Here is a 24,180-nt window from a genome sequence, read left to right on the forward strand (position 1 = left end):
TGTATAATTTTTGTAAAAACCAGGAGTACATGCTCAAAACTCATCACATTTCAGAACTGACCAGCTAGAGAGTCCTGTTTATTATTGATACTATGATTGGTCCAGGAGTCTGAATGTACAATTCACTTAAAATGAGCCTAAAATAAATGAAAGGGCATACAATGTTGTAACATGAAAATAGTATCGATAATCCCGTCGAATATTATTGTTTTACAAAACTCAAAAGACCCCTAGACCATGGTTTAAATGTAGCTATTATAGTGAGCAAAATCATTATTTAATCAAAAAAGGATTAAAATCTCTGCATATAATGAATGTATTGTTGTACAAAATATGTGCTTTGGTGAAAATTATCTAGAAGCCTATGCTGATTCATTTAGTGAAGAAGCAGTTATATTCCAAATAAAACCATTTAAAGTCATTGGAATAAATTAAATTAAATAATAAATTGAAGCTTTTGTTTTACTCCTTCATTATTTAGTTTTCCTAGAGATATAGCAGCCCACCTCCTTCAGACATTTAATGGATAAAAAAGTTTTTATAATTGTAATGCTGTTGGCAAACTGAAAACACTGGTCCGCTTTCTTTGCAGCATTTTTAATCCATCATCAATACTCACAATGCAAATTACTTTGTTTCCTTAAATATTTCATATGGGGTCTGTCAAATATTGTATAATGAATGTGAAAAGTGGACAGCAAATTAGTAATTAGACCAAATTGTTACTATTCATTTAATCTTAATTTGTGCACTTATAAGACCCGTCATGACTGTAAGTACAAATATGTGGCTTGTCAAAGAGTGGCGCTTGGTCTGTGCCTCACCCTACTGGGCTGAGCGACAGCTCTGTGGATCTGTCAGAACACCATTACAGCCCCGGCTTCATCTCCACAGCCGGGCTTAATCTGACAGATGTATTTCTCTGCTTTAGCAGGCCAGTTCTTCAGCTGGGGTCAGAAAATGATCTGTGAAGGTGAAGAAATGCAAGGAGGGGGTAAGAGAAACTGTGTGTGTGGGTGGGTGGGTGGGTGTATTACGTTGTGGGGATCTAATGGCCCCACAATATGATAAAAACCTGTTATTTTGATAAGGGGAAAATCAATTTTATAAAAATCTGTGACTGAAATAAAAAAAAAGTGAAAATGTCAAGTCAAGCATTTTGTTTGGATACTTATGGTTAAGGTAGGGGCTCAGGTTGTCATTGGTGGGGTCAGGGATATGGCCATAGAAATGAATGAAAAGTCCCCATAAAGATATCAATATATGAAATATGTGTGTGTGTGTGTGTGTGTGTGTGTGTGTGTGTGTGTGTGTGTGTGTGTGTGTGTGTGTGTGTGTGTGTGTGTGTGTGTGTGTGTGTGTGACAGAGAGAGAGAGTTGTTAGCTTAGTGAAATCATTAAACATTAATATAGTCTGATTCATCTGTTGAGTCTATGCTGAATTTAATGCCGTATTGTAATAGGACTTTACCCCTGAGACTTTCTCAACTGGACCTCTGCGGTATGAGAGATCTGATCTCTGCCATCTAGAAGAAGTGATTGACTCTAGTGCTATGTTTAGGCAGAAGGACACCGGCTCCTATGTTTGTCATTTTTTCTTAGGCCATTAAGAAGAACTGCCTTAAGTAATTTTGGGGTTAGACTGTGCCTTCCGTCGTCACACAGCACCCACATGGGTTTCCAGTCACAGTGTCACTTGCCTAAACAACAGCTCATTTCATCGTAAAGTGCACCAGCTTCTCCCTGTAGAACTGGTCTAGAAGGACAAAGGAGGGATCAGCAGTTCCAAAAGGGACAGTCCTAGAGTTACATCAAGGTTAGATGATCAGTGCAAAGGCAGTGCTTCTGCAGGCGATGGAGTAAGAGGTCTGGACCAATAGAGGGAGCTGTTATCATGTAGAAACTACTGAAATGTGTTGAGCCATTTTATGTGAGACTAAGCACATGGTAGGCTGTTGACCATTATTAATGCAGAATAATAATGTATTTTATAGTAATGCAATAAATAACAAATACTAACGTTTATAATTATTTTATGTCTTAAGGAAATCCTTCATAGAAGTGTCTACATTGAAAACAACAAATCCCTGCTGAAGGAAATGTAAGGACTTAGGATATAATCAGTATCCTACAATAACAAGCACAATGCACAGGCTCATTTCTTACAGTGTAAATTTGTTACTCTTTTGCATTAAGACTCTGGAGAAATATCCGGGTAAATATTCTCTTTTCAGTGGTACCATGTTTCTTCTTTCCATGTTTCTTGTAATATGATACAATCCTATTTTTCAGATTTCTTTGTCAAACCAGAAGACAAGGGCTTTGGTATTTCAAAACATCTGTAATCGGTCACAGGAATCATATATTTCAGGTATGCACTCTGACGTCCGTGTAATATTGCATTATTCTTTTAAATGAGACAGAATGCAGGCCATAGTGGTCAGTAGGCCAGAAGGCAGCTGCTCAAACCATATTGTCTTTGTTTTCAGGTGGAACCACACTGGATAAACAGACCTTTCCACACCTTTTTGGGAGTGTTACAGTGCTGGGTCACATGACCTGGAAGAGAAAACCCAAAGGACTTGTGGGATCCCTCTTTGGTCAGAAATAAATATGTTTATGTCTTCTCTTCAAAATTTGCATTAGCTGAAATAATATATATTTTTTTAAATCACACGATGGAATAATACACCTAAAAATTATAAAAGAACAAAATCTGTTAGTATTTTTTTCAGTTGGAGTTTTCAGTGGCTTGAAAAAAAAGAAGACACGTTTATGTCATTGTGTTTCCGCAAATCTAGTAGCTCAGTAAAATCTATGATAAGTAGATCAGTACACATGTGGCTTATGCACTCGTTCCTATTCTGCAAGCCATGTTGGCCCGACGCACTTGAACATGGTGTGACAAATACCATGCATGGTTGCCTGAAAACCTCCATCATACGTGGTAACGTGCTCTTTTCTCGTTGCTCTTGTTGCAGAATGGGCCGGTTATCAACCTGGAGAGAAATCCAAAGGCTGATGAGCCGATTTGTATGGTGACGCAGCTGCGCCCGTCCCCCTCGGACTCCGCTTCCATTTATGTCCTGAGCTTGGCGACCCTCTGCCATTTCGGTAAGTCTACACCATGTGCTCCCTTTCAGGTCCTCCAGAGGCTCTCACACGATCCCCTGTAACATCCTTGTTAGCTCAAGGTTCTGCTGAAATGATGCATCCTGCTTGCTTTTTCAAAAGGAGAGGACGCTGAAGTTTGAATTAGACATGCAGCCTTATCCTGATGCAATGGTAGCTCACTTTCACTATATATGTGAAGAATTAATGGTCCATGTGTGGAGTTTGCATGACTGTGTGAGGATCCTCTAGGTACTCTGTCTTCCTACAGCTCGAGGTGAGCTGTTCTCTGTAAATAGCTCTTAGGTGGTGTCGGTGTGCATTTGCTTCCTGGGATATTTTACAAAAGATTCTGAGATTGAATAAGTGATTGATGGATGGATGGATGGATGGATGGATGGAATCATTATGTACATTTATGATTCCAGATATTTGATATGTCTAGTTCAGAGCTGAATCAGAAAACAGTCACTGCTTGTTTCTTCACAGAACTTTTTGTCTATAATACTTCACACAGTTCTACAAATTTGACAACTGCACACATCATGGATGTATCACTGGGGAGATTTAGCTGGCTATTGTGTCCACAGTATGAAAGAAAGTAAGAATGATACAGTGTTAAAATGGTTATTATTCTATTTTGCATTGCCATCAACCGTGCTGTCTTTATGACGATAAGCCTAGCAGGCATGTTCCAGCATTACATCACATGAAGAATTAAGAGATGCATGGTGATAGTAACGATGTGAAGAAAAATGTCTTTATCAGGATAATTGCACAGATCAAATTAACTTGCTTAGCTGATATGTTTGTAAAACAGCTTAACATTTTTTAAATATGTTTATTCAATTAAATATTTTACAAAAGAACTTGAGGTTGAATATGTGGCTTAAGAGTGTATGGCAGGGCTCTTGACACAAAAATACCTGTGAATCTCAGGACTTTATCCTTAATTGCTCGGCCTTATATGCAAAATATTGTATTCAGTATACAGTATGTGTTCTGTTATGTTCCTGAACCAGCTGCTACAGTACAATTCATTATTCTTATTACAAGAATAATATCTTAAGCTACTGTGTTCTGTCAGTGCTGTGACTTTACAACAGACTCATGAAAAGATGTATACTTAAAGAGTCAATAGTGGCTTTTGTGTCATTGCTGAGGCCAGGCTTTCAGTCTGTGTCCTTAGGTCTCTTTATCCTGCATTGGAATGCAGGACTACATTGAGATAAGAGGAACTGAGTCCATCTCTGTCAGGATAATCATCCATGGGAGACTGCACCTATCGATGTCCTTGTGTGGTACCTGCCATAGAGTCCCTGTTGAGTCCGTTGAAGCAAAGTGATGATGGACAACTAGCTTCAGTATTCTCTTAGGACCTCTTTACATTTTATGTTGGCAGTCTGGGAATTATTAAACATAAATCACTGCATCACACGGACACCCTCTTATCCAGAAAGGGCCGCAGTGTATGCAGGTTTTCACTGCAACTCTCTAATTAAATTAGAGAACTGATTGGCTGAAAAGTCCTCACACCTGGGTTTGAACAGCTGACCTAAAGGTTATCCCAATAGCCTGCATACACAAGGGCCCTTTTGAATAGTCCATCCTGCTGTAAGCACACAAACAAACCCACACAGACATTGTTGTAATGAAGCGGCAATATTATTTGTCATAAAGGGGTTAATTGACATCAAATAAGTTCTCCTTTTTGAGTGGTTTTATTATTCACAAAAAAATAAAATAATGTATCCAAATCTGTGCACTGTTTTGCACCCAAGGCTTATCAGTAACATTTGGTTTTTCACTTGAGATAATGCCGTGAGGATAATTTTCTAAATTATGCTCAAAAATTAGAATACATAATTTGCCCACTGACATAATTAATGCCATTAGGGTCCCAGGGGGCTTGAGATTACCAGGACATAGTACTACGTACAGGGCAGAGGGAGGTGCTTATTCATCATGGGATATTTGGCTGCTTGATGCAGGATGCTGTTTGGTTGTGAGGTTTTCCTTTGTGGCTAATGATCTGCTCTGAAGATGATTCGGTCTGGCTGTGTCTCGGTCATGCAGCTGGATGTTTCTTTGGCCTGTAATAAATATGCGCATGTAGAAACACGCATACTGTATACACACCTACACACACATACACATTTGCTACATACACCTGATTCCCAATAACAAACCCATATTCGTAAACCCCATCTATCAGTACTGTGTTCTGCACTCAAATAGACACAGTTAACGAACAAAGCGCCAGACGGTCCGTAAACCAAACAGAGTCATGTTAACATGTTAAGCTTTAGTGCATCATCCGGTTTAATAATGCCGTACCTTCGTCAGCTACGCTTTGAATGGGATTAATGAAACCCGATGCAGGTTATGGCTGCAGCTACAACCCAAGCAGTGAATACAGTTCTGGAGAGCATATGAGCCAGACACCAACCACAGGCAGAATATTAAACAACCTTTCACCTTCTGAACTCCTACTCAATTAGCCCAAATTAACATTCTGGCATCAGTTCTGTGAGAGCTACTGATGTATTAATTAACGCCAAGTTTGTCGGCTTAATGAAAAAATCAGGTAATTTTTTTCTTACAAATGGTCTCATTTTGAATTAGTACCTTGTTTTATTATTATTCTCTTAATTTTTGTAACATGACAAATTACATGTGATTTAAACATATTCAAATTTAGTATGTAATTCTTGGTTGGTACATCACTCTTCATTATTAACATTTTGGGCTCACTAGTGCCACAGCACAGTGAAGTATATTTATTAGCATATTTGTAAAAAATTGCATTGTTTATTTTACCCAAAAACAGACATTATTTAGGCATTAAGGACTGTTGACAACTAGCTTTAAGATATTTTGTAACACTGCTTAAGGGCGCACAAATAATGTAGCATTATGCTATTACTTATGTATTAACTAACTACAAACTATGTCTTAGTTACTTATTGATCTCATGTTCATCCTTCATTAATGAATAATGACACGTTTCATTTCAAGCAGTCGCTCTATTCATTTCTATATCTGCTGATTCTGTAAAGCTTTGTGAACTACTGAAGGAACAAGTATCTGGGCGGCCCCCCAACTCACAACCAGGGGCTTTTGCTCTGTGAGCCATATGCTCACCCTATTGAGCTACGTGCGGCCCAGGGAGTACGGAAACGCTAGAGACTACAGCCACAAGGCATAGGGGGGAAGCAGGGTGACCAACAAGCCTGCTGCCCAAAAGGGACAAAACACTTTGGGCAGCGACGGATGGGCACCAACCCTGACAGCGACCAAGAAAATAAAAATAAAAAACCCGAATAACCAAGTATAAAAGATCAGAGAGGATTTTGGTTTCAGATGAATGATCCATAATTCAATCTAAGCTGAAGTATGACATGAAATTTTAAGGCACAAAAGCATTTTTTACTTAAAAAATACCTTTTCAGTTTTATTCACTGTCACAATAGAAATAACAATGGCCTTTACAGACGGACCTTTATCTGAGGGGGATGTTCTTATGCATAACTATTGTGTGTCTAAAATATCGTAATCCCCTTGTTGCTTATAGTAACTCTTACTAAATAACTGGATACTCCTAAAATAATATCTAAAGTTCTAGAAATGATATTAGCATCACTGAGAAATTAATATCCAAATAAGGACAGAAAATGAGAAATGAATGTGCTATATACTTATCGTATGTTTTCCGGTTGTTGAAAATTATGCAGCGGCACTTTACTTAGTAAAATGTGTCAACAAGGCTATTCCGGTTATTTCAGTTGTCTACAGATGACTTGCCATTTCAAGATGGAAGGAAGTAAAAAATGGCTGTAAGCATAAATGGGATGGAGCAAAACAGAGTGAAAATCCAAGAAACAGAATAAAAAAAATAGGATTGGGGAAAAAGGACACCAGTTTTATCTAATCACACTGTTCAGCGGCAGGCAGATATTATATTACCACTTTCTGTCAGGTACTGTAGTGCTATAATTTGACATTTTGTTCCCTGCATATTTCATTCTAGTCCACGCAGCCAAAGCATGTTGGACACTGGAGAGGGGGCAGACCTACATTAAAAGGCCACTTTCAAACTAGTGCCATTAATTATTGGTTTCTGCTGGAAGGGAGACCCGTTATTGAAAGCATTGACTGTGACCCAAAAGTGGGTCGGACAGAATTTTCCATTAGCAAAGGAAAATTTTCCATTAGTATTCTAAGGGCAGGGGAAACTTTAAGAGGCCCTTTCTTCCCAAAGAATATGTCTTCCTCCCCAAAAGCTACAAACACCAAGTACTTAGTAGACAGCAACTTTTGACAACCACCAAAGGATACATTTGTGCTTGAAAAATCCCACAATACTCAGAGGCTGTTTTTTTTTATTGCTGCATCCATTCTTCATTTAGTTTAGTCCAAGCCTGACTCACTCTGACCCCAGGATACCGCTAGACTTCCTATGAGGGAGTGCTCATCATTGTAAAGAATTCTTCAAAACCATATGTAGTTCAATTATGGTTCTGCCTCCTGAAAAAGGAAATGAGAAGTTCTACACGGTTCCATGAAGGAGTTTTGGAGAACCTTTAGCTACTCACTGACTCGGAGTACCGTTAACTACCCACTCATTCCACAACAGTGTGCTAAGAAATGCTGTTGAAAATCTTTTCTCCAGATGTGCTTCCTCCAGATTTGTCTGACCACACACCAGTTATAAAGCATACTTGGTCAGCATTTGAAGCAGACTACATATGTTAAATCATATTTAATTTATTTTTCTATCTATTCAATTGCACTGTCTATTAATATCTATCTGACTGTCTGTCTTTCTGTCTATTTATCTTGTGGTGAAGGAGAAAGGACCAGGAGAAGGTTTCTTTGTACAAGAACAGCAGGAAGTTTATTAAGACAGAGAGGAAACAAATTCCGGTTGCCACCAAGACCAAAGTTGGCCACTTAACCTCTGACAAGAAGAGAAGTAGACCTTCAAAATAAAAGCACAACTGCCCTGAGAATTCTGACACACTAAACAACCACTACACCCCTCCCCCAAACTTCACACAGACATAGAACACTACTTCTCAGCCAGTACAATCTATCTATCAAATTGAAACATTAAGTTCTTCAAGAATCTCTTGTGAGAGTAGTGGAACCTTCTACATATGCCCTGAAAATTCGACATGGATTGCAACAACCAAACAACCATTCTCTACTTTGATAAGTTGTCTATGATTCCATGATATTTTACCAAATGATGAACACCCCTGTTATCTGATTGGTTGAGAGAATTTAATGATGCCTCAGGTTGTTCTTTTCTGCTCAGTGTAAGGCTAAGATTGACTGACTAAGTTAAAATGATCAAGAAAGCAGCAGTGTCAAAATAATACCTCTGTCCCCGCTAGTTTTTATCGTACTGATGTTGTGATTCTCCAATGACAAACTCTTCAGTCAAAGGAGTCCCACCCAGTGTTCATTCAGCTTTCATTCCCTCATTCTCTCCTTCACGCCCTTCTACACCAATTTAAGTTATCATGATGATGTGAAAGCCAGGCAGTAATGTCTCGCTTGTGCGTATACACGCCTCCACCCCACCCCCACAAGCTAAAGCCTGGTCACCTTGCTGGGGGCAATCGGTCAGTTTGCTTATAGAATTGGGCTCCCCGCTTTGTAGCCCAGTGTGTCCTTCGAATTCCAGCTTCCTTTGGTCCACCCTACACTTCAGGAACTGTCCTGCTGACTGGTAGGGCTCTCTCATGTGGTTTCTCACAGTCAGACAGCAAAGGATCCATGTTATTTCTCGTTATCTGGATTCATGTAAACTGGCTGTTTGATGGCTTTTTGCAGAAAATACATGAAATGTCAGCAGTCTTATAGTCAGGGTTTTAATGGTCTTGCTCTGGTTTGACTTTAGGTGTTTTGATTTTAAGTTTGTACAGCAGAATTTGTTTTACTTTATTTTGTTTGAAACTGTGCTGTATTTGCACTTCAGAGGCCCTTGTGAAGTTGCAGTGTGTGTGGGCAGTATCATGTGTGTGAGGCTGGATAATTTTTTACTGATAGATTCCATAGATTCTGTTCATCTCTGAGGAACAACCATTATCTATGAAAGTGTTCTAAAATCCTAGTTTAAATGTAAAATAGATAAGGTATTTTTGTATTCACTTCACATGTTTAGGCATCACTTTTATGATTTAATGTGCTGTAGATATAATGCTCTATTTGCAATATTTTCCTACAGGCAGTTTATACTGAGGAATGATGTTTATCATTCTGAATTTAGGGATGCACATCCTGTTGGAAGGCCAATGTACTATAAAACCTAAAGAGAAATATTTGGTAACACTTTACTGTCATCTGTAATGCATTCCGATACCTTCAAATACTTTTGTAATGCATTATAATGGTCAGTATAAGAATTAATAAAGCATTACAGCATCTTCTGTTGTCAGTCATAAGGCATTATAGTGTTGATTATAATACTTCATAGGCTCCAATGAAGGTCTCATCTATAATATCTTGTTAATGCTTTATAATGGTCAGTATAAGAATTAAGGATACTTTTGTAATGCATTATAAGAGCATCTGTAATGCAGTGTCGATGAGACCTTCATAATGCATTCATATCACATAATATACATGGGTTTAATGTGTTATGCAGTTTTATAAATATTTATAGTCATAAATGTATAATGCTTAATGAATCTATTATAATGTGTTTTGAATGTATTCATAGATTCTTATATTCATGGCATTCATAGAAAATGTTATCATATACTTTTACTATTGTGTTTTCGGTAATATGATATCATTTTAAAGTAATATGTGTCTTCAAAATGCTCAGAATTCACATTTCTAGCTCGTTTGGAGTAGTCAGGAAAAACGGCCTGTATGTACTGCTCAACTACGCAAGAATTCTGCTACGTTACCTTTTATTCAATTCCCAGTGCAAGTGACCATCTGACACTGTACTTAATTTGCTCTTGGGGTTGATAATCCTCATAAGGTTATTAGAGCAGCTGTTATATGATTAAAACGGGGACTGATAATTACAAACGTTAAAAGAAAAGCACATACCCCTTTACAATAACAACCCACACCCCAGACCACCCAATCTCACCCAAAACAGAGTCCCCACTCCCCCACATACAACACCTCAATCTGACCCAATTTTGCATTGGGGAAAAATGGAATGGCTTAGGATATGGGGTCTCTGTGTAACACCATGAAACATCTGGGTACGATATCCATAACGAAGGGACTGCAGATGAGAGCCTGTAGAGTACAGCTAGTTAGATTTGCGCTGGGTATGTACAATAATCCCCGATCATGTCTGCACAGATGCATTTGTTCACGGAAGTCTGGACATGACAGTCACCATTCCTGTGTCGCTCATATGCCCCTAAGGGATAGTCGATTAGCGTACTGAAAGTGCACGCACCCTCAATAACATGACCAAATGTCTAAATGACCAAAGTAACGTTTTGTAGACAGCCTACTGTAAAAAAAAATTTGGATTTAGGGGAATTTTCCCCTTTTTGTTCCACAGGACATCATGTGTCATGATGCCTTGAACACATGACCGTGTCCAGGGCCAATGGGGTTCCGGCATTGTCCCTGGACCGAGCGATAGGCAAAGGCAAAAATTATTTCCTTCTGAGCTTTTTTAATCTTTTGCAAACGCCGAAAGTGGTGGCCATCTGTTTTGAAGGCGCGCAAAGGTAAAGCTGTTTTAAATCAATCAGATCTGTTTTCTCTTGAAGGACTTTTTTTATAGTGGTGGATAAATTTGTTTATTTTTATATGAAATATAAGTAACCCTAAAGGGTTCATTGTAGAAAGACCGTCGATTATTTGTATACTACTTATTGGTATAAGTGTACGAGGTTTTATTGAAGAGTAAATGTTGTGTAACCTGAAAAACCCCATTGCTGATTTCTGAATTAAGTTATGTAAATTATGTAAATTTGAAATATATATCAAAAATTGTTTTAAAAAATTATAAGAAAAAATCTACAGCTTTAAAGCTTGACCATTTGTGTGTGGAACAATAGGGAATAGATGGTCTCAATATGACAAATAGTGACAATTTTTCTTAAATGGAGATAATGAAAATAAGTTGAAAATATTTTCATTGCTTAATATAATATGTTGAATTGGTACAACATGTATGTACGTACGTATGTATGTTTGTATGAATATATATACAAGGACATGAATGTTGTGTTCATTGCAGTCTCTCTATAGAATACAATAGAATTTCTGCGATGTTTTATGAATCTATGTATTTAATAAGACCACACTGCATTTTAAATGTTGGATTATATAAGTGTATTTTGTGGTTTTACAACAGGCAGAATAACATATTAATGTATCATTTTTCTTCTGATATTAATCTCAATAGGCATTTAGAAAATTAAAAATCATCTGACAAATGCTGTAGCATAATTTTAAAATACAGTTACATTTGCCATTGTTAATGCATACAACTTTCTTACCTTATTTGACAAATTATCTATATAATGTCACATTTCATTATTAATTAGGTATTTTAAACAAATGTTGCTATACAACTATATAGAACAATACTTAATAATTAAAATAAAAAAATCTTCTGAATACATTATTTGGTGTAATGCATGCATTTATGCATTTCAAGATACAGTAGGAGAAACTGTCGATCATATCAGACATTTTTGTAGCTTGGTGCAACACTTGCAGTATATAATTTACAGAGCAATGACTACTTAATAGAGCACAAATGGAATAACTGCTGAAATGGCCATAAAGGAGAATCACTATACATTTCTACACATGTAACATGACAAACATGTTGCATACATGTTGGGAAGGTGCCCTGTGCCTGGTTTTGCTGTTCCTTTGTTGCAGCTATGCCTAGCTAGACATTTGTGATAATGTATCACAAATAACACGCCCATTTAATGCTAAGGAAGAGTCATGTACAGGCAGTGGGTGTCTTGATGTCTGTCCTATTTCCCAGTGACATTTCCTTGACATCTTGACTTGGTGGCTGCGTTGCTCTCCTTTCCCTTCCTCGCTGCTTCCTGGTACAGGTGATTCCTCAACTTGATTCCACCGGGGCTGGCTTTACCCTTGCACCGCCGGCCGAATCTGAGGTGTGCGTGGCAGGCCGAGCTTGACTGTAATTTAGGCTGAGATCTCGGCGAGGATAACTGATTGGGGCTGACAGTTTTAGAGCCTGCTGTCATGGCATGTAGGCAGGGTGTTCTGCAGATGAGCTCACCATAACCAAAGGGTCCTGGGGAGCTGTTCACATCCAAAGGGGGTCTGGGGTCCCACACACACTCTGTGGCCCTAAGGCCACAAAGCCAGATCTACCCGATAGCTCTATGACCTGGATACATTTATGTTATTTAGCAGACGCTTCGGTCCATTCTGGTGTACAAGTGGACACTGACCTTGAATTATGGGGAAAAGTGCATACTACCCACCTTTATACGATCCATAGTGCTTAACTTTGCAGAAATAATTAGGAAATGCGTATATCCATCACAGCAGTTTCATTTGTGAACGCATTTATAAGAATTTGATCAGAAGAGGTCTCCTCGCTCTGTTGGCAGCATGCCCAAGCCCCACCAACACGTATTTGACTTATTCATTGGGAGCAGACAGGTGATACTTCCCTAAAACTTTTGTTAATCTAGTTATAGCCAGAAGCATAAACAAGTGCATGACTGCAACAGCGTGAACATAAAAATGATGAGACAAATGGAGGAATGGTCCATTTAGCAGCAGACCCATTAATCCAATGCTTCTAGCTGATCTTCTGCCTATGACTCAGCGTTCTAATTGAATAGTGCTTAAGAAAGAGAATTCTAGAGCTCTTTAAAATTATTACACCCATGATTTTAAGTTCTCATTTTCTACTAATTATTCTTGATATTTAAATTTCTGTTTTAGAGCTTATCCAGGCAGTAGATACATACTATATGATATGTATGATATTATATGTTCTATTCATGCTGGAACTTTAAGAATTCACATTGGTAGCTTGATTATACATATACATATTGTTAAAGCATGGATTTTTTTTGCCTTTGAGAGAATTGTGGGGTTTGAGGTTTTAGGTTCTGGTGGTGAAGGGGGGCTTATCTCATGTATGTTAATCGGAAATGGCAAAAAATTCAAACAAACAAGCAATTTCCTTAATCTCCATAATTTATGAAACAATTTCAGGTGCCAAAGAAACATGGCCTGTATGTGTCTTGCTTACCACTGTATTTATATTATATATCTACATGTATTTCCTTTTCATAAACTGTACAGCTTGACAAACTACAGCTCGCATTAATGGAATGCTACAAAATCCATTTCTGGAAACATTCCTAATATCACGGCTTCTAAAATGTTCAGCCAATTGTTTCTAAACAAAGCATGCAATTCTATTATGGTACTATAAAAAAATACTCATGATGATTAGTACTCCTGTTACATTGATTCACTTGTTTAGTACCACATCTGTAAATATCTGAATCAATGGCATCCGCCTTTAACGGTACCGCAGGACGTTTTTACTTTATTATTATCAGCTCATTGTTGCTTTATTATTGCTTTTATTGTTGCTTTATTATTATCAGCTCTTACACTGTATGGAAATACGTTAGAAATATTCTTTTTCTTAATTATCCTCTATGCATTTTGTTTCTAAATAAGAACAGCTGACAGCGCTCATATAATGTAATGATGTCTTCTCTGGATTATTGCCTTTGATGATCCTCATTTATCTTCAAGAAAAATAAAAACTAAATCTCTAAAATTCGACACTCACCGTTTTCCATCTCCCCGAGGTGTTTACAGTTCTCACAGAACTGTAAATGTAACAGAATTTACAAAAGACATGTACCCAGTAATATATGAGCTACATGCATGGAGACTAGAGATGTCTTCAATTTCCCCCTTGGTGGATAACATGGCTGTGCACTCATAAGCATAATGCTCATAAGCAGGGTTTGCTTCACTTTTGCTCTTCATGGATGGTTGATATTAAAATGTAGTAATAACATGTCTCTTGTCTGGGAGGATTAGGATAGAGCCAGATGACAGGGGATTGCGTCAGATTATATAGCAATTTTTATCCGCTTCTAAATTTGGGTCTCCCTGCTTTTCGAAGGGCAAAAGAAATCAATGTACATTTTGGCATAATGAACTATAAAATGTGCTTTATTAAGGGATCCACTATTTAAAGAAATCTTCTAATACAGTGACATGACATGATCCCTCAGGTGAATTATCTACAGGTATTTAACTATTTTAAGTCCCCAGTTTCTCCTGCAACTCTGACTAAGTGTTTAGAACATGGATGGATGGATTGATGTTTATTTTAACTTTAGAATGGCAGAGCAGATTAGTTACATTTTTGCAGCTTCAGCTAAGGATAAGTAGCATGATTTGGGTTGATACTTACTGCAAAGGAAGGTCAAAAATGGTCCCATGAGTACTTCTGTTGTCCTCATACCGACTGGACACATGTCCGGGGGGGAGGACTTAGCAGTGTGGCCGGGCAAGGTCAGGCCGTGATGCTTTAATCATGGGCTGCAAGAGCTGCTAAGCTTGCAGGCACCCTGTGAGCTGTGTGGTCCTGTAGCATGTCTGGTGTTTCAAATTATCATTTTTTCAATTGTCTTTATCTATCTATGCTGAACACAGTCTTTGGCCTCAATTGTTTGTGCATTTATTGAACTGATAGCTTTTTCGCCTGTTTTTATGTTTTTTATTGAGTCCTTATTGTTTTGTTTATTTGTCTAATTGTGTTCAGCTTTGTGCAATGTTGTGTAGAATTTAAATTTAAACTGAGCCCACTGAAGCCGTAGTGAAAAATAAAATACGACTAAAATCTCAGCAAAACCTCTAGTCATATGCTTCTTCAAATGACGTTTGCTCTTTAACTGAATGAACGTGTCTATTTGAATCATTAGTTAATAGAATTGAACTGTGTGGTCTATATTACTTAGCCTAAAATTGTCCCTCCCTAGATCCTGCTTGAGAGGAAGTGATTATCTCTGGGCCTTGTAGAAGAATTTTTTCTTGCCTTTAATTTTGTTACCATGTTCCTCTCAAGTGTTAATAAAAAAGTTAATTAATGTGGCACAGTCCTATTGAACCAAAGTCTATTTTTTTATTCCTGCATTGAGCGTATCAGGTTTAGTGCATGTGTGGAGAGATGGAATGGACAAGCATACGCCTGCTGGCTGTAATTTGCCTAGATATTTAGCATGAGCCATTTTTTGCTAATAAATACTGTCCCTGCGTATTTTGCATGGCCTCTTGATCCACTGACAAGAGTAGTGATCTGCTTAATATGATAAATCACAGTAGTTCCTAGCCTCCTCTCTCTGCCACATTTCCTAGTGCTAAAACCAGGGAAACCTTATATTCCAGGCACATCCTTACAAGGGCTTGTCAAGCTGACGATGTGAAACAGGCCATTTTTAAATGTGGTGTGGTTGAGTATTTGCATTTGTCAGTACAACATGGATGCTAAACTAATCATGGAATTAAATATGCAGATTGTTGTTGACGACTCCCAAAAATAGTTTCTGTACACAACACAAATTTGCAGCAATACAGAAACATAGTGAAAAGTATTGACCACATGATGTTGGAATAAATCAAAATTGTTATTTTTTTCTAAGAACAGACTGCATTCACTTGCTTAATGGACATTCCATAGTTTTTGAGTTTATCAAGCGTCTCTAAATGATTTTGACACAAGTACCCATGTGGCTTGTATTCACTGAGAAACATTATCTCTCTTCAAGGACAACAAACTGAAAGTGAAAATTAATTAATAGCTTTATTGATTAATGATTTGTGGTGCTTTATTTAGGCCAGACTACTAACATTTTTGACATGTAAAAATGCACATTTTAAAAGTTTTTAAATGTTCATAACATTTATTTCTCTGGAGTGAATTATAGCGATTTGAGGCATTTATATTTCCACTTGCTGGGTCAATTTTCATTTGTTCTAGCCAGATTTCAGGTCAATCTCATCATTGTCTGATAAAAATAATCAGCAGTCTACAAAAAGAAAATTTTAAACGTGCTATTTGCTCTGGACTGCTTTACTTGTAATCAGTAATGCCCTGTGTTTAGTCTGGCTGAAATAAATGCCCCAGCATCTCTTAATACTTATCTGTTAAATTGTATGCAAACAAATATGTTAGAAATCTTGAGGGTATCTCAGAACATAAACTTTGTTTGTGTGATACATCAAATTGTGTATTTTTCCCTATCCAATCATGGCATGAACTGTGAAAGAAGCCTCTAAAAGGTATAGCAATAGAATGAAAGTTCCGCTTTACGATAAGGCTCCTTTTTGCTACTTTATAAATGGTTTTAACTCATTAATAAAAAGAAAACCGTTATAACTTTTTGCAGTTGTCTACTAATGATTTACAAAGTGTTACAATGTAATTTTAACCATTCATAAACCTGTTATAAGGGTAGCGTTATTGTAAAGTCGTACTGAGTTTTTTAGGAACCCTGGAATCACTGAAAACCTGCATTGATGTCTAACAGCAACAGTGACCCAGTTCCTGGTGTTGGGGCTGGGGGGAAGAGCAGGAAAGTGTAGGTAAAGAGTCAGGGGGATGAAGCACATTGCCACACAGTGCTGGGGCATCGTGCATAAGTGAGGAACATCAAAATGTGCCACATGCTCAGAGCAGCTCATATGCATGTAGTTATCAGTTAAAATGCACCTATATTCACAACGCAGCTACAGTATGTATCAGACATGTCGCAGACCGTGAAAGTTAATCATTCTGGGTCTTTTATCGGAAGTATGGAATTACTCATAGACGTGAGAAAAAGTCGGTGAACCAGTCAGCTCAATTTTTGAATAAATGGCATGAATGTGATCTTATTTAACAAATAAGCATTTCATGCTGCCATATTTTAATTGAATATGTGGTCCAAACAATCAAGGTCATTGATGAAAAGAGGGTAATACTGTAGGAGTGCTCCAGTCAATTCAGGTGTGGGTTAAACCTTGCCTTCAATATAAAGAATACACATAATTTAGATTTATTGTACTTTAGAACTGAAATTCTGTGTAATATGGCCCAATCTAAAAAAAATTCAGAGGACATCAGAAGAGTAGGTGAAGCACATTAAGCTGGGAATCGTACAGACTTACGGATAATTCCAGTGGACCTCTGAAGCTTTTGCTCACAACTGTAACCATGATTAAGTGAAATGAAACACTTCAAAATTAAATATACATATTTCCAAAGGTAATTATTTCCTAATTCAGTTTTTTTTTTCTTGAATCATCAGTTACTGTAAGTGGACTTTCACGAGAGAAGCATTACGACATAAAATGACAGTGTAAGAAAAATAGAATGCTTTGTGTGCATGCTCTTAGCTATTTCTGTACGGAACACAAAGCAAAGGGAAAGAAAAAGAGTGAGAGAAAATACCATTTTGCATGTGCTGCCTGCCCAAGCGTAAAGCGTGATTAATTCAATAGCTTCCATAGAGGAAGGGGCCAGAAGCTCTTTATCGGATGGCTTGACCCACTTTCTACATCAGATGTCAGGAGGAATACTGCTTCTAATAAGTACTCGACATTTTTCAGCCAAATTAACATCAAACCAACATGTACGTCAATACAAATATCCTGGGAACAGTTCATTCAGATTCATTATATAAATAATTCAGCGCAATGATAGTCAGCTGTAATGACTGACGTGGTATGTGGTATTTTCAACATGTGAAAGTAACATTCCTTTTCAGGTGATTTGTGTTCAAACATGCTACCACCCAGTGTGTTTGGATGACCCCCCCCCCACTACGTCACCCACTGATGCACTGCTCATTGTTCTGTGAGCTTTTTTTTTTTAATGAAGTCCTTACTTGTTGTCACTAATTGTTCAGGAGGGAAATTAGGTTCCAGGTTCATATTCACTGCTTGAAATACAGCTCTTCCAGCACTGTGTTTGTTTCAACACTCTAGGATTCTGAGAAGGACCATTAGTCAGGTCTCACAGATGATCAGGACCTCTGCATCTCCTGCTGGGTACATCGCTATGGTCCAGGGAAATTTATTTGTGTCGTCCACTAGATCCTTGGGATGGAGTTAATGCAGGATTACAGCTTTCCTCCAGTCTGGACTCTGTTGGTAAATTAGAGGACAGCTGGTTACAGATATTATTTCTCAGGCACAGCCCCCGAACCACAAATCCTCCCACCATCGTTTCATTCTCTCCTCCTGTCTTCTCTACCGTTTTCTTTCCTACCCATTGCTACTCATTGCCTTTTCCTCCTAGGCCTCTCTGTCCTTCTGCCTTGTCTCTTCACATCTTGCACCCTGAATCACCTCGGCCCAATTTTCATTCCCAGTTATTATCTGAACAGTCATTCTTTTTTTGCCCTGTGAATAAACAGGCTTTGCTTCACTTCTCAGTCTTTCAGTCTCCGGTTCTGTAAGTTTTGATCATAGTCCAGTGGATTATAAAGAGCTCCGCAGCCCACAAACATCTTTTCCTCCTCCTTTGTTATTAAAATGCCTGGCAAAAATCCATCTATCCATTTACTTCACCTGTTTGTCCTATGCAGAGTTCTGGGGTCCAGAACATACCCCAGGAGCTTCGGACCTAAGGCAGGGAATACCCAAGGATGGGGTGCCAACCCATTGCAGGGCACACACATCATTCACACCTAAACACAATTTAGCAATTCCAAATGGTTTTGACTTGGGGGAGGGGAGGGCACCGGAAAACCCAATGATGACATGGGGAGAACATCCAAACTCCACACAGATATGCTAGTGCTGAGGCAGAGACCTTGGCCCTGATCCTAGAGGCATGAGGCAACAGTGCCAACCACTGTTGGCAAAAACTGCCCTGCCAATTGTTTCTGAGGTTCAAAATTACTGCCCCTTTTCCGGTTGAATGTTAGGCAGCAGAATTGCATTTGTTTTGTACCTCATTATAAAATCGCTTGTCTAATACATTGAAAGGATGGTTTCGTAAGTATGCATGTAGAACTAGTGCTGAGGAGGGAAAAATACACCCTTGGATAAAACTGCCCTGCCTATTATTTCTGAGGTTTCAGAATTACTGCCTCTTTTGTGGTTCAATGTTAGGCACCAAAATTGCAAAGTCAAATTCAGCTAGAAAGTATTTGCAGTAGTACAGAAAATGAAATACTGGATGAAATACTGTTTGAAATACTATCACGGCATACTGAAGGTGCTGAGCTCGTTTTTTTCCTTTGTGGCTGTACATCATTTTCTCACACAGTTAACAAGGCGTCTTCATTTTCTGTGAAAGAAACCTTTTTAAAATGACTGCTTTGGCTGACATTGCAAAAAAAAAGTAAAATAATCAATAAACAATAAAATAAATGTCAAACGCAGAATTTTTGCACACAGAAACTTAAAAGAGAAAAATGGCAATGGCTTGTTTTGATGTAGTATCTTTGATGGTTAATATTATTCAGCTGTTTTCACTGCTCAGAATGTTAACTGAATGTTTGAAGAGTGCTCCCTCTTGTGTTGCAACCAGGCATAAAATTATTACTCAATAATAAATTGGAACTAGCAATGATCACAATACAAAAGAGAATCACATCCTTTCCACTTTGATCTTTTTTTGTGGGAGAACAAAGGAGAACGATGCATTAATGATTGTATGGAGATTTTAACAAGTGTCACTAAATTGATATTTGTCTCGTAATGACTGTACTGTAAATGTATCATGTGTCATTTTCTGTCATCCTCACAGGTGACTGGTTGGCTGCATTACCATCACACTCTTCTAGCCTTTGGAGGATTCTTGTCACGTGACTTAAATCCTGCCTCACCTCCACTCCCAGTATGGACCCTACCAAAATCCAGTCAGAAGGAGGGTTGAATGTCACCCTCACCATCCGACTCCTCATGCATGGCAAAGTAGGCATCGGCAGTGAGTTGTGTTTGGGGAGGGGGTATATAACGGGGATGGGATCCCAAAGGCTGCCTGCACTGACTCAGATGCCGTTCAGCGTCTGTCCGTGCATCACTTTCTGACTAAGTGTTCGTTGGTTTAGGAAGATTCAAGGACAATGTTCCTTTGTTCTCAGAGTCATGTCAGAACCCATGCTCGTAATCTTCTGTCATATTCAGATTGTGCCAAAACAGACTGAATATCTCTCTGTGTTCTTGTTCATCATCTCTGAATTGTCTTATCTTGGAGCCTGGGTTGGATTTACTTTCAAATATCTTAGGCAACATGTTGCATAAAACAAAAGCAGAGGAAAGGGTTCATAGTTATGGAAAAAGTTAATTGTTTTTCTTTTATTCATTATAGGAAGTGGGAAGCATCATTGGCAAGGTTAGTAGTTTGTATGTTTTACCTACTGAGCATACACTGCATAAATTTATATTTATATTTATTATTTTTTATTCCTAGTTAAGGTTGTATCCTAGACAGCTAAATCAACATGGTTATTATTAAATGTTTAATACACCAATCTGTCTGCCACCACTGGGCTGTATCATTTAAAAATGAATGTAAGTTTTATATATGTATGAAATTTTGTAAAGTTAATTTTCCTTAGAAGGGGGGGTTTCTTCAGTGTTACATTTAAGAATTTTGAATTTGTTTCTTTTTCTCAGAAAGGGGAAACAGTAAAGAAAATGCGTGAGGAGGTATGTTTACAGTTATATTTCATATTTTAATGTGAAAGATTTGTATATGCTGGCCTTTTTCAATGTTTATCGGTTCATATATTTTCCATAGAGTGGTGCACGAATCAATATTTCAGAGGGAAACTGTCCAGAGAGGATAGTCACCATCACAGGCCCAACAGATGCTATCTTCAAGGCTTTCGCCATGATTGCCTACAAGTTCGAAGAGGTACCATTTACCTTCCCTTATCAAATCAGTGTTCTCCGATTCTAATGACACACTTCATGCTTTATTTTCAAAATTGCTAAAATTGTACGTAATCTGCCAAAGGAATGAGACAAGAAAACAGGATGTGCTATGCTTCCATGGTCTTCCAGGACATTATAAATTCCATGAGCAACAGTCCAGCCACCAGCAAACCGCCCGTCACGCTGCGGCTGGTGGTACCAGCCAGCCAGTGCGGCTCTCTCATTGGCAAAGGAGGCTCCAAGATCAAAGAGATGAGGGAGGTAAGCAATTAATGAATAATGAACCATTACTTTGCTAATCAGGAATATGCAAAATTAACATTAGTTTATAGCCACACCACCAGGGGTACTGTGACGGGGGAGGGAAGGATGACTCTGAGGCCCCGCCCACACATACATGGGTATTTTTAAAAGTAGTGGCTTTCCTCCCCAAAGATTAATAATAACGTCACACACTCTGACGTCAAGCAAAGTGTATAACGGCACACACTCTGACGTCAAGCAAAGTGTATAACGCCGCACACTCTGACGTCAAGCAAAGTGGATAACGCCGCACACTCCGACATCAGGCAAAGTGTATAATGCCGCACACTCTGACATCAGGCAAAGTGTATAACGCCGCACACTCTGACATCAGGCAAAGTGTATAAAGCCGCACACTCTGACGTCAAGCAAAGTGGATAACGCCGCACACTCTGACGTCAAGCAAAGTGGATAACAGCACACACTCTGACGTCAAGCAAAGTGGATAAAGCCGCACACTCTGACATCAAGCAACGTGGATAATAGCACACACTCTGACGTCAACCAAAGTGGATAATGCCGCACACTCTGACGTCAAGCAAAGTGGATAATGCCGCACACTCCGACATCAGGCAAAGTGTATAACGCCGCACACTCTGACATCAGGCAAAGTGTATAACGCCACACACTCTGACGTCAACCAAAGTGGATAATGCCGCACACTCTGACGTCAAGCAAAGTGGATAATGCCGCACACTCCGACATCAGGCAAAGTGTATAACGCCGCACACTCCGACATCAGGCAAAGTGTATAACGCCACACACTCTGACGTCAAGCAAAGTGGATAATGCCGCACACTCCGACATCAGGCAAAGTGTATAACGCCGCACACTCCGACATCAGGCAAAGTGTATAACGCCACACACTCTGACGTCAAGCAAAGTGGATAATGCCGCACACTCCGACATCAGGCAAAGTGTATAACGCCGCACACTCCAACATCAGGCAAAGTGTATAACGCCACACACTCTGACGTCAAGCAAAGTGTATAACGCCGCACACTCTGACGTCAAGCAAAGTGTATAACGCCGCACACTCCGACATCAGGCAAAGTGTATAATGCCGCACACTCTGACATCAGGCAAAGTGTATAATGCCGCACACTCTGATGTCAAGCAAAGTGTATAACGCCGCACACTCCGACATCAGGCAAAGTGTATAATGCTGCACACTCTGACATCAGGCAAAGTGTATAATGCCGCACACTCTGACATCAGGCAAAGTGTATAACGCCGCACACTCTGACATCAGGCAAAGTGTATAACGCTGCACACTCTGACGTCAAGCAAAGTGGATAACAGCACACACTCTGACGTCAAGCAAAGTGGATAATGCCGCACACTCTGACGTCAACCAAAGTGGATAATGCCGCACACTCTGACGTCAAGCAACGTGGATAATAGCACACACTCTGACGTCAAGCAAAGTGGATAATGCCGCATACTCTGATGTTACAAGCCAAAAACTCTGTTTAATGTCTACACATTAAAGCTGACAACAGTGTCTGAAAATCTTCACCCTGTACAGAGTTTTGCAAAAGCTCCATTTTCAGTGACCTAAAGTGTTGTTTACTGTATGTGTGGACAAAAGGCCAAAACTCAGAGAAAAACTGTTTTAAAAAAAATACCGATGTACATGTGGAGAAGGCCTGAGTGACAAGGGTCCTAAAAAATCTGGACCGCAATTGGATTGGTCTGGGTTGGGGACCCCATATGAAATGCTTTCATTGGGTTCAAAATCTATAACAGCTGCCCTACATATCACTATACTTGTATATAAAAACTAAGGACTTATTGTTGACCCTGTACTAGATTAAAATGATTCGAAGATGGATAGATAAATAAATGAACTTTAAAATATGATTTTAAAAATATAACTTTCTTAGATTTCTAAATTAAATTTGCAAAAAAAAAAAAAACATGCAAATGATTAAATGGTTTTCATAATGTTGTAAGTACGTAAAATACTTTACTAATTTAAGTGTTTTGCTATTAGGAAATATGGCCTGTTGGTATTTTAGAGAGAGAGATCTTATTAATCCCTTAGATCAGTGTTTCCCAATCTGGTCCTCGGGGACCCACAGTGGGACCCACTCATGTTTTTGCTCCTTCCCAGCTCCCTGGCAGACAGTCCACATTTTTGCTCCATGAGCTGGGAGGGAGAGATCAGAGGGATTATTCTCTGTTCATTTGCACTGTGTTTCTCTCCAGTCCACAGGTGCCCAAGTGCAGGTGGCGGGGGACATGCTTCCGAATTCCACAGAACGTGCCGTGACAATCTCGGGGACCCCAGATGCCATCATCCAATGTGTCAAACAGATATGTGTGGTCATGCTGGAGGTAGTGTACAGCATGAAGCATGCGGGGTTTGCACCACTCATTCTGCATGAATTCAGGCAAAGCATAGCCTGTTATGGAGTTCATGAAATAAAAAAATCCTTGCAGGCTGAACGGTGTTGGCCAATCCGTTAGGGAACCGCCTCGGTCCGACGGGGTGCCTCAGGTTCACAGGATGTTTTTTTTTTTTTAATGTGTACTTGCATTAATAATCTATGGAGTATTATTGACTCTACAGTATTTTATTAACTGGAGTTTGCGCAACAATGTTGTAATAGTTATATGTCCCTTTGAGAGAAAATATTTTTCACTTTCTGCCTAGTCTTTTATAGTAATTCATTTGCTGATTGACTGCTGAGAAATAAATATGCAACATGCCTTTTTCTTATTTGTAAAAGTGAATTGTTTGGATGCTGATAATCTACATCAATGTCATGTGGAAAGGTGTTTCTGTAATGTGCTTCTCACCGTTTCACCATGTTTCCATCAAACAAGAACAGTTAACATATCTCAGAAATTTTTATATCACTT

General features: G+C 38.8%; 1 protein-coding gene across 4 annotated transcripts in view; it reads left to right on the forward strand.

Moving 5' to 3' along the window:
* Positions 1 to 24,180, forward strand: part of pcbp3 (poly(rC) binding protein 3) — a 46,089-nt gene that overhangs the window by 11,476 nt on the left and 10,433 nt on the right. For all 4 annotated transcript variants that reach the window (XM_048979563.1, XM_048979564.1, XM_048979566.1 and 1 more), the window contains exons 2-12: positions 932 to 994; positions 2,046 to 2,101; positions 2,293 to 2,371; positions 2,490 to 2,600; positions 2,982 to 3,114; positions 19,877 to 20,043; positions 20,441 to 20,464; positions 20,749 to 20,781; positions 20,873 to 20,989; positions 21,139 to 21,270; positions 23,524 to 23,652. In XM_048979563.1, the coding sequence (XP_048835520.1) occupies positions 19,969 to 20,043; positions 20,441 to 20,464; positions 20,749 to 20,781; positions 20,873 to 20,989; positions 21,139 to 21,270; positions 23,524 to 23,652 (510 nt within the window). In that variant the 5' untranslated portion in view covers positions 932 to 994; positions 2,046 to 2,101; positions 2,293 to 2,371; ... (1 more) ...; positions 2,982 to 3,114; positions 19,877 to 19,968. The remainder of the gene's footprint in view (positions 1 to 931; positions 995 to 2,045; positions 2,102 to 2,292; positions 2,372 to 2,489; positions 2,601 to 2,981; positions 3,115 to 19,876; positions 20,044 to 20,440; positions 20,465 to 20,748; positions 20,782 to 20,872; positions 20,990 to 21,138; positions 21,271 to 23,523; positions 23,653 to 24,180) is intronic.

Source organism: Brienomyrus brachyistius, chromosome 16 (assembly GCF_023856365.1).
Source record: "Brienomyrus brachyistius isolate T26 chromosome 16, BBRACH_0.4, whole genome shotgun sequence".
Taxonomy (NCBI): Eukaryota; Metazoa; Chordata; class Actinopteri; order Osteoglossiformes; family Mormyridae; genus Brienomyrus; species Brienomyrus brachyistius.